This window comes from Bufo bufo, chromosome 7 (genome assembly GCF_905171765.1).
Source record: "Bufo bufo chromosome 7, aBufBuf1.1, whole genome shotgun sequence".
Classification (NCBI taxonomy): Eukaryota; Metazoa; Chordata; class Amphibia; order Anura; family Bufonidae; genus Bufo; species Bufo bufo.
Window position 1 is genome coordinate 133,667,872 of NC_053395.1, and position 17,047 is coordinate 133,684,918.

Consider the following 17,047-nt stretch of genomic DNA (forward strand, 5'->3'; position numbering starts at 1 on the left):
AAAAACATTGGTGGCCAGTGCAGCCCCCCCCTCCCTCCCTCCCCTGTATTTAACTCATTGGTGGCCAGTGCGGCCCCCCCTCCCTCCATCCCCTGTATTTAACTCATTGGTGGCCAGTGCGGCCCCCCCCTCCCTCCCCTGTATTTAACTCATTGGTGGCCAGTGCGCCCCCCCCTCCCTCCCCTGTATTTATCTCATTGGTGGCCAGTGCGGCCACCCCTCCCTCCCCTGTATTTAACTCATTGGTGGCCAGTGCGGCCCCCCCCCCCCCCCCCCCCCCTAAATAATTGCCTATAGCACAGACCTGTCACTTACCAGTAGGAGGAGCGCCCGGCCGGTCACAGACAGCGCAGGTAAGTATAATGCTTCTAAAATTACTAAGTAACCATGACAGCCAGGACTGCAGTAGCGTCCTGGTTTCCATGGTTACCGATCGGAGCTTCAGCGATTAAACTGGGACTCCGATCGGAACTCTGCGCTGCCGCCAATGATGGGGGGGTGGGGATTTTAATTAGGGGGGGAGGGGAGGCCGCACTGGCCACCAATGAATTAAATACAGGGGAGGGAGGGAGGGGGGCCGCACTGGCCACCAATGAGTTAAATACGAGGGAGGGAGGGGGGGGACGCACAGGCCACCAATAAGTTAAATACAGGGGAGGGAGGAGGGGCCACACTGGCCACCAATGAATTTAAAACTGGGGAGAGAGGGGGGTCTGCCCCCTCCTGCCTGGCAGCACCTGATCTCTTACAGGGGGCTATGATACGCACAATTAACCCCTCAGGTGCGGCACCTGAGGGGTTAATTGTGCGGATCACAGCCCCCTGTAAGAGATTGGGTGCTGCCAGGCAGCAGGGGGCAGTCATGTACACAGTTCTTAGTATATTCTAACTTGAAGCCTCCCCATCACCATGGGAACGCCTCTGTGTTAGAATATACTGTCGGATCTAAGTTTTCACGAAGTGAAAACTCAGATCTAAAAAGCTTTTATGCAGACGGATCAGCGGATCCGTCTGTGTGAAAGTAGCCTACAGACACTGATGACAATCTTGTGTGCATCCGTGTTTTTTCACGGACCCATTAACTTGAATAGGTCCGTGAACCGTTGTCCGTCAAAAAAATAGGACAGGTCCTATTTTTTTGACGGACAGCAAACACGGATCACGGATGCGGATGAAAAACTGTGCATTTTCCGAGTTTTCAACGGACCCATTGAAAGTCAATGGGTCCGCAGAAAATCACGGAAAACGGAACAACGGACACGGATGCACACAACGGTCGTGTGCATGAGGCCTAACTATCAATTTTAGCTCCGCTACATCTGTATGTGTCTGTGATCTGATTAACCTTCTTAGTGCATGCTGTCTTGTATATTCTCCTGTCATCTCCAATAATCAAGGCCTCATGTACACACAATTGTATCCATTTTGCTGTCTGCAAACTGGGAATCTGCAAAATACAGATACCGGCTTGTGGTATTGCCGCATTTTTGTAGTAGAACAAGCTATTGTTGTCCACAAAACGGACAAGAATAGGACATGTTCTACAATTTACGGAACGGCCACAGGAATGCGGACAGCATGCAGATGACACGTGTGTGCTGTCTGCATTTTTTGTGGACCCATTGAAATAAATAGGCGCACATGCAATCTGTAAAAAATGCGGATCAGACGCAGACAAAGCTACAGTTGATTGCATAAGACGTTGTATGTCCTTGAGGGTTATTTCTCCAAGTATCTTCGATTTTGGGATCAATAAGGTGTGGCAGGAAGACACTCACATGTACAAAACCACCTCTATTAAACTGTCAGAGAAGGAGACTTGACCCTAGGTTTATGCTTTAGATGTGTTTGTAAATCATTTACAGGACCTTGTTCCCTTAGAATCATCAATTTATTGCCCCGAGACCCATAAAGAATGCTGAACTCAGAGAAATCAGATCAGCCACACACTTCTTTCTACATAAACATTGCCTCTTGCACTTAGCAAACTCTTAGCCACCTCAGCTCCCCTAGCTTAAACCCCCTTAATGACTAGACCACTTTTTATAATTCTGCACTACACTACTTTCACGGTTTATTGCGCGGTTATACAACTTACCACCCAAATGAATTTTACATCCTTTTCTTCTCACTAATAGAGCTTTCATTTGGTGGTATTTCATTGCTGCTGACATTTTTACTTTTTTTGTTATTAATCGAAATTGACCGAAATTTTTGCCAAAAAATGACATTTTTCACTTTCTGTTGTAAAATTTTTCAAACAAAACTACATTTCTATATACATTTTTCTCTATATTTATTGTTCTACATGTCATTGATAAAAAAAATGCAATAAGTGTATATTTATTGGTTTGCGCAAAAGTTATAGCGTTTACAAACTATGATACAAAAATTTGAATTTCCGCATTTTGAAGCAGCTCTGACTTTCTGAGCACCTGTCATGTTTCCTGAGGTTCTACAATGCCCAGACAGTAGAAACACCCCACAAATGACCCCATTTCGGAAAGTAGACACCCTAAGGTATTCGCTGATGGGCATAGTGAGTTCATGGAAGTTTTTATTTTTTGTCACAAGTTAGCGGAAAATGATTTATTTATTTTTATTTTCATTGTAAGAAAAAAAAGTCTCATATTCCACTAACTTGTGACAAAAAATAAAATTTTACCTGAACTCACCATACACCTCACGGAATACCTTGGGGTGTCTTCTTTCCAAAATGGGGTCACTTGTGGGTCATTTATACTGCCCTGGGATTTTAGGGGACCTAAAGCGTGAGAAGTAGTTTGGAATCCAAATGCGTAAAAAATGCCCTGTGAAATCGTAAAGATACTCTTTGGAATTTGGGCCTCTTTGCGCACCTAGGCTGCAAAAAAGTGTCACACATGTGGTATCGCCGTACTCAGGAGAAGTAGGGCAATGTGTTTTGGGGTGTCGTTTTACATATACCCATGCTGGGTGAGATAAATATCTCTGTAAAAGTCAACTTTTCCCATTTTTTTTATACAAAGTTGTCATTTTACAGAGATATTTCTCTCACCCAGCATCGGTATATGTGAAAAGACACCCTAAAACACATTGCCCTACTTCTCCTGAGTACGGCGATACCACATGTGTGACACTTTTTTGCAGCCTAGGTGCGCAAAGGGGCCCAAATTCCAAAGAGTATCTTTACGATTTAACAGGGCATTTTCTACGCATTTGGATTCCAGACTTCTTCTCACGCTTTAGGGCCCCTAAAATGCCAGGGCAGTATAAATACCCCACAAGTGACCCCATTTTAGAAAGAAGACACCCCAAGGTATTCCATGAGGGGCATGGTGAGTTCATATAATTTTCTTTTTTTTGGCACAAGTTAGCGGAAATAGATTTTTTTTTGTTTTTTCTCACATAGTCTCCCTTTCCGCTAACTTGTGACAAAAAGTTCAATCTTTCATGGACTCAATATGCCACTCAGCGAATACCTTGGGGTGTCTACTTTCCGAAATGGGGTCATTTGTGGGGTGTGTTTACTGTTCTGGCATTTTGGGCGGGGCTAAATTGTGAGCAACCCTGTAAAGCCTAAAGGTACTCGTTGGACTTTCGGCCCCTTTACGCACCTAGGCTGCAAAAAAGTGTCACACATGTGGTATCGCCATACTCAGGAGAAGTAGGGCAATGTGTTTTGGGGTGTCTTTTTACATATACCCATGCTGGGTGAGAGAAATATCTCTGTAAATTGACAACTTTGTATAAAAAAATTTAAAAAGTTGTCATTTACAGAGATATTTCTCACACACAGTATGGGTATATGTAAAAATACACCCCAAAACACATTGCCCTACTTCTCCTGAGTACAGCGATACCACATGTGTGACACTTTTTTGCAGCCTAGGTGCGCAAAGGGGCCCAAATTCCAATGAGAATCTTTACGATTTCACAGGGCACTTTTTACGCATTTGGATTCCAAACTACTTCTCACGCTTTAGGTCCCCTAAAATGCCAGGGCAGTATAAATACCCCACAAGTGACCCCATTTTGAAAAGAAGACACCCCAAGGTATTCCGTGAGGGGCATGGCGAGTTCCTAGAATATTTTTTTTTTGGCACAAGTTAGCGGAAAATGTTTTTTTTTTTTTGCTTTTTTTTCTCTCTTACAAAGTCTCATATTCCACTAACTTGTGACAAAAAATAAAATTTCACATGAACTCGCCATGCCCCTCACAAAATACCTTGGGGTGTCTTCTTTCTAAAATGGGGTCACGTGTGGGGTATTTATACTGCCCTGGCATTTTAGGGGCCCTAAAGCGTGAGAAGAAGTCTGGAATGTAAATGTCTAAAAATTTTTACGCATTTGGATTCCGTGAGGGGTATGGTGAGTTCATGTGAGATTTAATTTTTTGTCACAAGTTAGTGGAATATGAAACTTTGTAAGAAAAAAAAAAAAATTGTGCCAAAAAAAAAAAATCTTCTATGAACTCGCCATGCCCCTCAAAAGTGATCTTTATAGCGCCACAGCGATTTTACGGTGTTTTTGCAGTGATCAGAAAAAAAAATATTTCTGTCACTGCGGTGGGGCGGACTGAACGCAAGTGTGCGCACAAGATCAGGCCTGATCGGGCGAACAATGCGTTTTTTGTAGAGCCTATAGAACATGTCCTATTCTTGTCCGCAATTGCGGACAAGAAAAGTCATTTTCTATATAGTTCTGGCAATGTGCGGATCCGCAAAATGTGGAAAGCACATTGCCGGTGTCCGTGTTTTGCTGATCACTCCATATTAGACTCCCTGATCACCCCCCTGTTATTGATCACCCCCCTGTAAGGCTCCATTCAGACGTCCGTATGTGTTTTGCGTGGATCCGCGGATCCGCAAAACACATACGGACGTCTGAATGGAGCCTTACAGGGGGGTGATCATCCCATATATAGACTCTCTGATCACCCCCCTGTCATTGATCACCCCCCTGTAAGGCTCCATTCAGACGTCCGTATGTGTTTTGCGTGGATCCGCAAAACACATACGGACGTCTGAATGGAGCCTTACAAGGGGGTGATCATCCCATATAGACTCCCTGATCACCCCCCTGTCATTGATCACCCCCCTGTAAGGCTCCATTCAGACGTCCGTATGTGTTTTGCGGATCCACGCAAAACACACACGGACGTCTGAATGGAGCCTTACAGGGGGGTGATCAATGACAGGGGGATGATCAGGGAGTCTATATGGGGTGATCACCCCCCTGTAAGGCTCCATTCAGACGTCCGTATGTGTTTTGCGGATCCGCGGATCCACGCAAAACACATACGGACGTCTGAATGGAGCCTTACAGGGGGGTGATCAATGACAGGGGGGTGATCAGGGAGTCTAATATGGGGTGATCAGGGGTTAATAAGGGGTTAATAAGTGACGGGGGGGTGTAGTGTAGTGGTGTTTGGTGCTACTTTACAGAGCTGCCTGTGTCCTCTGGTGGTCGATCCAAGCAAAAGGGACCACCAGAGGACCAGGTAGCAGGTATATTAGACGCTGTTAACAATACAGCGTCTAATATACATTTTTGGGGTTAAAAAAATCACATCTACAGCCTGCCAGCGAATGATTGCTGCTGGCAGGCTGTAGATCCACTCGTTTACCTCCCGATCCTGTGAACGCGCGCTCCTGTGTGCGCGCGTTCACTGGAAATCTCGCGAGATGACGCGCCGATGCGTCGAACAGGAACAAATCTACCGCCTCCGGAACGCAATCCTGCATTAGGCGGTCCGGAGGCGGTTGGGCTACATGCACGACTGTATGTATTTTTGTAAACCGCAGATCTGCAAAATACTGGCTGGGTGTATGCCACAACATCTTTGAAGGAATGGCTATTCTTGTCCACAAAACGGACAAGAATATGACATGTTCTATGTTTTGATGAATGACCACGCAGATGTCGATAGCACAGGGATGACATCCGTGTGCTGTCCGCATTTTTATTTCGGGCCCATAGAAATTAAATTAGTCCATATGTGAGCCATAAAAAATGCAGATTGGACAGGGACCGAAATTATGGTCATGTGCATGAGGCTTAAAGGGGTTGTCTCATTTCAGCAAGTGTCATTTATCATGTAGAGAAAGTTAATACAAGCCACTAATGTATTGTGATTGTCTATATTGCTTCCTTTGCTGGCAAGACTCATTTTTCTATCACATTATACACTGCCCGTTTCCATGGTTATGACCACCCTTCAATCCATCAGCGGTGGTCGTGCTTGTACACTAAAGAAAAAAGCACTGGCCTGTCTGGTGGCTGGGACCATGGGAGTGCTCATAGGCCTGCGCTTTTTCCAATAGTGTGCAAGCTCGTCCACCGATGCTGGATTGAAGGGTGGTCGTAACCATGGAAATGAGCAGAGTATAATGTGATGACCAGCAAAGGAAGCAATATGAGTAATAACAATACATTAGTAAGTGCCTTGTATTAACTTTCTCTACATGATAAATGCTATTTGCTGAAGCGACACAACCCCTTTAATGGTATCTAGTATTCTGCACCACACACACATACTGATCTACAATGGTACTAAACACAAATGTAAAGGAGCGAGTCCAAGATGCCATAGGTTATGGAAAATTCTGCTCCATGTTTGGCGGTTATTTTGCTAAAGAGGTATACCTGCCCCCGAGACGCATAATGAATGCTGAACTCAGAGAAGTTTCAGGGTATTGGCAATCTTCTTATAGCCTCCTAGGCCATCTTTATGTAGAGCTACAATTCTTTTTTTTCAGATCCTCAGAGAGTTCTTTGCCATGAGGTGCCATGTTGAACTTCCAGTGACCAGTGAGAGAGTGTGAAAGCGATACCACACCTGCTCTCCATTCACACCTGAGACCTTGTAACACTAACAAGTCACATGACACGGGGCTGGAAAATGGATAATTGGGCAGAATTTGACCATTTTCACTTAGGGGTGTACTCACTTTTGTTGCCAGCAGTTTAGACATTTATGGCTTTGTGTTGAGTTATTTTGAGGGTGCAACAAATTTACACTGTTATACAAGCTGTACACTGACTACTTTACATTGTATCTCAGTGTCAGATCTTCAGTGTTGTCCCATGAAAATACATAATTACATATTTACAAAAATGTCAGGGGTGTACCCACTTTTGTGAGATTCTGTATGGCTATTATACTCTATAGTTACAGTCAGGGGCGTAGCTATAGGGGGTGCAGAGGTAGCAGTCGCTACCGGGCCCAGGAGCCTGAGGGGGCCTAAAAGACCCTTGTGCCACATAAGAAGACACCAGTATTATAGAAAGTGCATGCTGGTCAAGTTACACCTCTGACTGGAGGATAGGGGTTAGGTCAAGAATTTGGCATGGGGGGAGGGTGCTATTTAAATTTTTGCCTCAGGTAGCACAAAGGGGATGTGCTTCCCTGCCCCCGGCCACAAAGCACTGAGGGAAGGGGGGCCCAAGCTGAACTCTTGCACAAGGGCCCATGAGCATTTAGCTACGCCTCTGGTTACAGTGGACTAGAAAAGACACAGAGTCACAAAGTAGATACAGAGTGCAGAAAAATTTACATTTTGGCGTGTGTGTAGATCTTTAACTAAATACCCTAGATAAGGTGCAGTGGCTTTTTGGGGCATCCTCTGTCCCCTAGCTGCAGGGACACATGCCATCCTAGCCTCCCTAGCTATGCCTTGCACTGCCCTGTGCTAGACACAAAGAATATGATAAATATCTGTTGATATCAACTGTCTAAGCGCTGAAGTGAAAAGCATATTATAAACGTGCTTAAAACAAGGGTGATTTCAACAGTTACTCTACATGATGGAATTACTATATATGAATTTCCCCATATTATCTTTACTGTGGCCCCAATGGAGCCTTGCATTAACAAATCAAGTTGGGATTTATTTTATCTTACAGATATCAAATCTAATTTTTCACATTTAAACTGAATTTACTAGGTTTACTAATAATCCTAAAGTATTTTTGAACCTTACCAGTCCATTATTAACCATCAGCATAATTTACAGTCACGCTAAAATACAAAGAAACAGCACTATTATTTCAGGATAAATATCCAATTGTGCTGATTCATTTTTCCTGAAACATGCTGAAATAGGGTAAAAGTGGCGGATGTTGACTCAGCAAGCTCCTGCCATTCTACATTGCAGGCACAGGAGACATAAGTTCCTTTTCCTAATACTTAACTGCTCTCTTTTCAGATGATGACGCTTATCTGAAAGCACAGGGAAGCGTGACTGTAGAACTTACACACAGAGCTAATCATGCATGCTGTGTGAAGATCATTGCCTTTATATCGGGTTTATGTGTACTGTCTCTAAAATGCTATATAATAGAGAGCTGTAAATATAACTGTGTGCAGAAGGTCACATTTCTCTACCACAGCTATCTCTGATCTACAGTAGTTGGGCAGTCTATATAGTTTATAATTCAATGACTGTCCAAATGTTCTCTATCAATTTCTACTAAAATAGCCCAAAACTTCAATCTGACGTCCCAAAGTACTGCACACCACTGCAATGTAGGCGACATGCAGGTAAACATTGAAAGAGATGCAGCCCTCACCATGGTCTGCTATGAGGCATCTGTAAAGGGAATGCATCATCAGAAAATGACCTATTGTGTAAATCACGTTTTTAGGTTTAACATATTATTTAAATAATTTTTGTTGATGTTATTTTTAATTTTCCATATCTACAGTCAGGTCCATAAATATCGGGACATCGACACAATTCTAACATTTTTGGCTCTATACATCACCACAATGGATTTGAAATGAAACAAGCAATATGTGCTTTACCTGCAGACTGTCAGCTTTAATTTGAGGGTATTTACATCCAAATCAGGTGAACGGTGTAGGAATTACAACAGTTTGCATATGTGCCTCCCACTTGTTAAGTGACCAAAAGTAATGGGACAATTGGCTTCTCAGCTGTTCCATGGCCTGGTGTGTGTTATTCCCTCATTATCCCAATTACAATGAGCAGATAAAAGGTCCAGAGTTCATTTCCAGTGTGCTATTTGCATCTGGAATCTGTTGCTGTCAACTCTCAAGATGAGATTCAAAGAGCTGTCACTATCAGTGAAGCAAGCCATCATTAGGCTGAAAAAACAAAACAAACCCATCAGAGAGATAGCAAAAATATTAGGCGTGGCCAAAACAACTGTTTGGAACATTCTTAAAAATAAAGAAACGCACCGGTGAGCTCAGCAACACCAAAAGACCCGGAAGACCATGGAAAACAACTGTGGTGGATGACCGAAGAATTCTTTCCCTGGTGAAGAAAACACCCTTCACAACAGTCGGCCAGATCAAGAACACTCTCCAGGAGGTAGGTGTATGTGTGTCAAAGTCAACAATCAAGAGAAATCTTCACCAGAGTGAATACAGAGGGTTCACCACAAGATGTAAACCATTGGTGAGCCTCAAAAACAGGAAGGCCAGATTAGAGTTTGCCAAACGACATCTAAAAAAGCCTTCACAGTTCTGGAACAACATCCTATGGACAGATGAGACCAAGATCAACTTGTACCAGAGTGATGGGAAGAGAAGAGTATGGAGAAGGAAAGGAACTGCTCATGATCCTAAGCATACCACCTCATCAGTGAAGCATGGTGGTGGTAGTGCCATGGCGTGGGCATGTATGGCTGCCAATAGAACTGGTTCTCTTGTATTTATTGATGATGTGACTGCTGACAAAAGCAGCAGGATGAATTCTGAAGTGTTTCAGGCAATATTATCTGCTCATATTCAGCCAAATGCTTCAGAACTCCTTGGACGGCGCTTCACAGTGCAGATGGACAATGACCCAAAGCATACTGCAAAAGCAACCAAAGAGTTTTTTAAGGGAAAGAAGTGGAATGTTCTGCAATGGCCAAGTCAATAACCTGACCTGAATCCGATTGAGCATGCATTTCGCTTGCTGAAGACAAAGAGGGAAAATGCCCCAAGAACAAGCAGGAACTGAAGACAGTTGCAGTAGAGGCCTGGCAGAGCATCACCAGGGATGAAACCCAGTGTCTGGTGATGTCTATGCGTTCCAGACTTCAGGCTGTAATTGACTGCAAAGGATTTGCAACCAAGTATTAAAAAGTGAAAGTTTGATTTATGATTATTATTCAGTCCCATTACTTTTGGTCCCTTAACAAGTGGGAGGCACATATGCAAACTGTAGTAATTCCTACACCGTTCACCTGATTTGGATGTAAATACCCTCAAATTAAAGCTGACAGTCTGCAGTTAAAGCACATCTTGTTCGTTTCATTTTAAATCCATTGTGGTGGTGTATATAGCCAACAATGTTAGAATTGTGTTGATTTCCCAATATTTATGGACCTGACTGTATATTTAAACAAAAAACTAATTCCTTCAGTTTTTGCACTGGTCACTAAGCCTAATGATAGGTGCTACTTCTTGGTCTATACAGATCACTTTGCTGCACTTATCTGCTTATCTGGCATTCTAATCCTGCCTGTAATGATATCACCTCTGTGTATCGATAAGACAGGATCCACCATTCACAATAGGTGTTTGTCAAAGCTTATCAAATCTTTCCTTGTACAATGACCTCTGCACAGGGCACAAAGCATGCCTAGAAAACTCTCCCATAGAAGTCAGTGAGGTCCTCTCCTGACCATTGTGTCTATGGCCCATGGGGCTGCCGTAAAGTAGTTTTCTTAATGCTTTCTAAATGCTGTTAAGAAGAACAGCTCAGGCAAGATGGCTGCCCCCATAATTATGTTCAGATATATAAAAAAAATCTGCAATCAGAAAATAAAAACAGATTAGAAGAAAGGAGATGTGTCACTATCTGGTTTTAACTGGCAGACAAAATGTTCGGTGACACATTTTCTTTAAAGCCCCCACCTGGAGTTCACCACAGCTCAACCAGGCAGCACAGAACATGTAGTACCACACTGTACTGTGGGGAGGCGCTTCTAGATAGCCAATCAGAACTTCAGTAATATTGGTGTTTTAACAGTGAAATACTGATGCTGATTGGATCTTCCAGCTCATGTCACAAACCTCAGGTCAGTAGCATCTGTGTCCTTCAGGGCCGTCTTTAATATTGATTGGACCCTGGGCAAGAGGGAGAACACAAGTGCTGCTGCCGCATTCATACTTTATCATTTACGTAACAGGACATGTAGGGCATACATGGGGGATCTCCCTGCACTTACTATTATTTCTGGGCGCCGCTCCGTTGCGCCGCTGTGGCCATCGTTACATTCTCCAGCACTGTATGCTAAGTAATAGCATCGGAAAACACCAGGGAGGAGACATCAGCTTTTCTCTGTGGGCGTTCCTTCTCCATGTCCAATTGCAGCGCAAAACATCACAGCCAGGGAGAAAAAAACTCACCTTCTCCCTGGCTGTGACGTTCTGCGCTGCGATTGGACAGCGCTACAGCCAGGGAGAAGGAACGCCCAGGGAGAAAAGCTGATGTCTCCTCTCTGGTGTTCCGATGCTGTTACTTAGCATATAGCGCGGGAGAATGTAACGGGGGCCACAGCGGCGCAACAGAGTGGCACCCAGAAATAATAGTAAGTGCAGGGACATCCACCATGTATGCCCTACATGTCCTGCTACTTAGTTAATAAAGTATAGACCCATGAAAGGTCATCCAGTGGCCAGTGGGGCTCAAGAGGCAGATGCCTTGGGCCCCCAGGAGCAACTGGGCCCGGGGCAGCTGCCCCTTTTGCCTCGCGTTAAAGACGGCCCTGGTGTCCTTGTATGTCAAATGTGGTTTTAAGTTATGATGGCCTAGGAAAGACCACTGTATGTGGAAAATACAGTCACCTGAGGCTACTGTAACTTGAGGGACCACTGTAAATAATATATTGTATCAGCATAAGGCCTCTTGCACACGACCATATGGCTTTTTCAGTATTTTGCGGTCTGCAAAAAACAGATCCGCAAAAAATACGGAGGACATCTGTGTGCATTCCGTTTTTTGCGGAACGGAACAGCTGGCCCCTGATAGAACAGTACTATCCTTGTCTGTTATGCAGACAATAATAAGACATGTTCTATCTTTGAACGGAACGGAAATACGGAAACGGAAGGCATACGGAGTACTTTCTGGGTTTTTTTGCAGACCCATTGAAATGAATGGTTCCGTAAACTGTCCGTATACGGAACGCAGAAAATGGAACGTAAAGGGAAAAAAAATTGTTTGTGTGCATGAGGCCTAAGTAAAAGTCTCAGGCAGTCCACACCCACTGTCTCCACCTGTAGCAATCTATTTTAACTTTCTGAGAAGATATAGCGGACATCTCCTTTGCACAGTCCTTAAAATGATCTATATTTATTGAACAACAGAGCTTTAAATGGTGTCTGAAACATAATATCACCACTAGAAATTATTGATTCCAAATTGTGCTTTCAGGAAGCAATCAAGTGTTATACACTGCTCAAAAAAATAAAGGGAACACAAAAATAACACATCCTAGATCTGAATTAATTAAATATTTTTCTGAAATACTTTGTTCTTTACATAGTTGAATGTGCTGACAACAAAATCACACAAAAATTAAAAAATGGAAATCAAATTTTTTAACCCATGGAGGTCTGGATTTGGAGTCACACTCAAAATTAAAGTGGAAAAACACACTACAGGCTGATCCAACTTTGATGTAATGTCCTTAAAACAAGTCAAATTGAGTCTCAGTAGTGTGTGTGGCCTCCACGTGCCTGTATGTCCTCCCTACAACGCCTGTACATGCTCCTGATGAGGTGGCGGACGGTCTCCTGAGGGATCTCCTCCCAGACCTGGACTAAAGCATCTGCCAACTCCTGGACAGTCTGTGGTGCAACGTGATGTTGGTGGATAGAGCGAGACATGATGTCCCAGATGTGCTCAATTGGATTCAGGTCTGGGGAACGGGCGGGCCAGTCCATAGCATCAATGCCTTCGTCTTGCAGGAACTGCTGACACACTCCAGCCACATGAGGTCTAGCATTGTCTTGCATTAGGAGGAACCCAGGGCCAACCACACCAGCATATGGTCTCACAAGGGGTCTGAGGATCTCATCTCGGTACCTAATGGCAGTCAGGCTACCTCTGGCGAGCACATGGAGGGCTGTGCGGCTCTCCAAAGAAATGCCACTCCACACCATTACTGCCCTAATGCCAAACTGGTCATGCTGGAGGATGTTGCAGGCAGCAGAACATTCTCCACAGCGTCTCCAGACTCTGTCACATCTGTCACATGTGCTCAGTGTGAACCTGCTTTCATCTGTGAAGAGCACAGGGCGCCAGTGGCGAATTTGCCTATCTTGGTGTTCTCTGGCAAATGCCAAACGTCCTGCACGGTGTTGGGCTGTAAGCACAACCCCCACCTGTGGACGTCGGGCCCTCATATCACCCTCATGGAGTCTGTTTCTGACCGTTTGAGCAGACACATGCACATTTGTGGCCTGCTGGAGGTCATTTTGCAGGGCTCTGGCAGTGCTCCTCCTTCCACAAAGGCGGAGGTAGCGGTCCTGCTGCTGGGTTGTTGCCCTCCTACGGCCTCCTCCACGTCTCCTGATGTACTGGCCTGTCTCCTGGTAGCGCCTCCATGCTCTGGACACTACGCTGACAGACACAGCAAACCTTCTTGCCACAGCTCGCATTGATGTGCCATCCTGGATAAGCTGCACTACCTGAGCCACTTGTGTGGGTTGTAGACTCCGTCTCATGCTACCACTAGAGTGAAAGCACCGCCAGCATTCAAAAGTGACCAAAACATCAGCCAGGAAGCATAGGAACTGAGAAGTGGTCTGTGGTCACCACCTGCAGAACCACTCCTTTATTGGGGGTGTCTTGCTAATTGCCTATAATTTCCACCTGTTGTCTATCCCATTTGCACAACAGCATGTGAAATTGATTGTCACTCAGTGTTGCTTCCTAAGTGGACAGTTTGATTTCACAGAAGTGTGATTGACTTGGAGTTACATTGTGTTGTTTAAGTGTTCCCTTTATTTTTTTGAGCAGTGTACATACTTGTCAAGTCTCCAAGAATGTCCAGGAGACTGCCAGAAACAGGAGATCTCCCAGATTCCCCAAATGGTGCCATCATAACATTGTCTGCAGTGGTGTCCAGGAGCAAAGGCAAGCACAAAGCTAGGTAGAGGAGCTGAACCTCTGGTCTGAGATCTATAATAGGGTTGTTTGGGGTCTGTAAAAAGGTGGGTCTGGTCTAGGATCACTAAACAGTGGGGGTCTAGTCTGGGGTCTGTTTACAGGTTTCTGGTCTGAGGTCTGCATACAAGGTTGGTCTGTCCTGGAGTCTGTAGAGAGGGCTGAGCTGAAGTTGGTATGAAAGGCTGAGCTATATCTTTAAAGGAGCTGTTGTGTGGTTTGTATTTGTTCAGGGGCTATTCATTTCAAGGTGTGCTGAAAGGAGTCATATATACTATCTGTGATTCAAATCCATAGGTTACGTGCATGCCCTTTATAAATAAGTGGGGCATAAGGAAAATGGTCAGATATGCACTGCATTTGGTTCCCATCTTTGCAATCTGCCTGATGTCCCTTATCAAGTTTGTCAGGTGTCATATGACCATATGTACAGTATTAAAAAAATGATAGAAGATTGTCTGTGATGAATGTAAACGGAGGCCATTGTATCACCAAAAAGAGGTATAATAATAATACAGAGTGGGCTCAGCATGCATGTGGAACCTGCATTCTCTGAATTTAACGGAGGCCAGTAGGACACCAGAGGAGGTAGTATTTAGCATATGTTCCCGTCCTAAAGAGATCGCCTCGACGCTGGCAGACAGGCACAAATGATTTTGTACAAAATGTACTTGCCAAGAATCTCACATTTATAACGTAGCATTAGCAGATTTTCTATAGTGCGTATGGCACTTTATTATTTGTGTTTGCAGAGTGCTGTTGCATTGGGTTTGCTTTTGCGCATTCAGCCATGGCGATGTGCACCTGCGAACTGGGATGTCCTGACTAATGCCTCTTTCACACTACCGGGGTTTTTTTTCCGTTTTGCGGGCCGTTTTTTGCGTTCCGTATACGATCCGTATAAGGAAACATTCATTTCAATGGGTCCACAAAAAAAACGGAATGTACTCCGTATGCATTCCGTTTCCGTGTTTCCGTATCTCCGTTCCGTGCAAAGATAGAACATGTCCTATATTTGGCCGCAAATCACGTTCCATGGCGCCATTAAAGTCAATGGGTCCGCAAAAAAAACGAAATGCATACGGAAATGCATCCATATGTCTTCCGTATCCGTTCCGTTTTTTGCGGAACCATCTATTGAAAATGTTATGCCCAGCCCAATTTGTTCTATGTAATTACTGTATACTGTATATGCCATGCAGAAAAACGGAACGGGAAAACTGAACCGAAACGGAAACACAACGGAAACAAAAAATGGAACAAAGGATCCGTGAAAAACGGACCGCAAAACACTGAAATAGCCATACGGTAGTGTGAAAGAGGCCTAACCCCCATTTTTTTCTTTGCACTAATAGGTAGCTACCTATTCCAGTTAGTATGTTGTTTGATTTTAACTTGTTTACGTTGTTTGTCTTATTATGTCACCTATGACCTGAGTACCTCAATATTTGATGTTATGTTGATGAATAATAATTTTATCTTTCTTGTGCAGTAAGAAAAGTTTGGCTTTAAGATCTATATGTTATGATTATATCCATTGATAATATTCCTGTGTATATAACCTTCTAGAAACACTTTATAAATCAGGATTCTTAATTATTAAAGAAGACCTTTCATCTGGCAAAACATTGTGTACTAAGTGTCATGACATACAGCGGCGCCCAGGGATCTCACTGCACTTACTATTATCCCTGGGCGCCGCTCCGTTCTCCCGCTATGCCCTCTGGTATGTTCGGCCACTTGGTTATAGTAGGAGGAGCCCTTGTTCTCCTGGGCGTCTCCTTCTCCTAGGACCTAGGCAGTAGCGCTGGCCAATCGCAGCGCAGAGCTCACAGCCTGGGAGAAAAAAACCTCCCAGGCTGTGAGCTCTGCACTGCGATTGGCCAGCGCTACAGCCTAGGAGAAGGAGACGCCCAGGAGAACAAGGGCAGTCTCCTCCTACTATAACCAAGTCCCCTAAGTCTCCGCCTACTATAACCAAGTGACCGAACATACCGGACGCTTCCCAGAAAATATGCTGGGATTTGGCTGGACAAAAACCATTGCGTGCAGCCTCTGCCGGATGCCATTATAGTCAATGGGGCCAGTGGGCAAGCGGTAACATTCAGCAATGCCAGATTCAGAAAGAAAAGGCTGCCAGAGACGTCTAAACGTAGAAGTGAAACAACCCTAAGATAGCTTTCTCATTACATGTCTAAAAAAATGAAGTGTCTGTTTATATGAGCACCCTTGAATAAAAAACTTGCAGTGATACTCAGTGTGCAATGTACACAGATCCATATATTACATAGAAGGGGTGTCCCCATGGTAGGGGTACCAAATACGGACTGGAGTAAGGACTATGTACGGACCTGGTCTCAGCTGTAATGCAGCAGTGCTCAGGTACGCAGATGCCATAGGGAGGAAAGTCACATTTATAAAACATGCAATAGGAAAGACATATTACCCCATAAATAAAAGGACTGTACAAAAACCTCATACTATTTCATTATAATTTTTGCAACTGAGCAAAATACCCTATGAATAATTCGGTTTTACTGACACAAGTGAAATAAATGCAGTGTTTGATGATAATATACTTACTTGTTCAATGACAGGTCAAGGATAAACTTGGAACCAAAGGCCTCTATCTGGAAACTAGTCTGGGCAAGATGCACAGCCTAAGAGTAAAAAGAAATACTGTAGTCACAGTGTATACAATTGAATTTAGCGCACATACAGTAATACACTCATAAGTAGGAGTACAGACCTTAAGATTAAATCATGTTAGAATCATTTTAGATCATGTTAGAAATTATCACATCATTACTATTATATAATATTAGCCAGCTAATCCACGATGATCTACATTACCCCTCTTCCATCTCAAAAGCTACCATCTTTAATATCATTTAAACGCATTCTTGAGTTCTTGACTTTTGACTACTCAGTAA

At 43.9% G+C, this 17,047-nt stretch overlaps 1 protein-coding gene across 1 annotated transcript in view; it reads right to left on the minus strand.

The window, feature by feature from the left end:
• Positions 1 to 17,047, minus strand: part of ADAM23 (ADAM metallopeptidase domain 23) — a 475,404-nt gene that overhangs the window by 400,518 nt on the left and 57,839 nt on the right. The window contains 1 exon segment of the mRNA XM_040441050.1: positions 16,698 to 16,774. Within this exon segment, the coding sequence (XP_040296984.1) occupies positions 16,698 to 16,774 (77 nt within the window).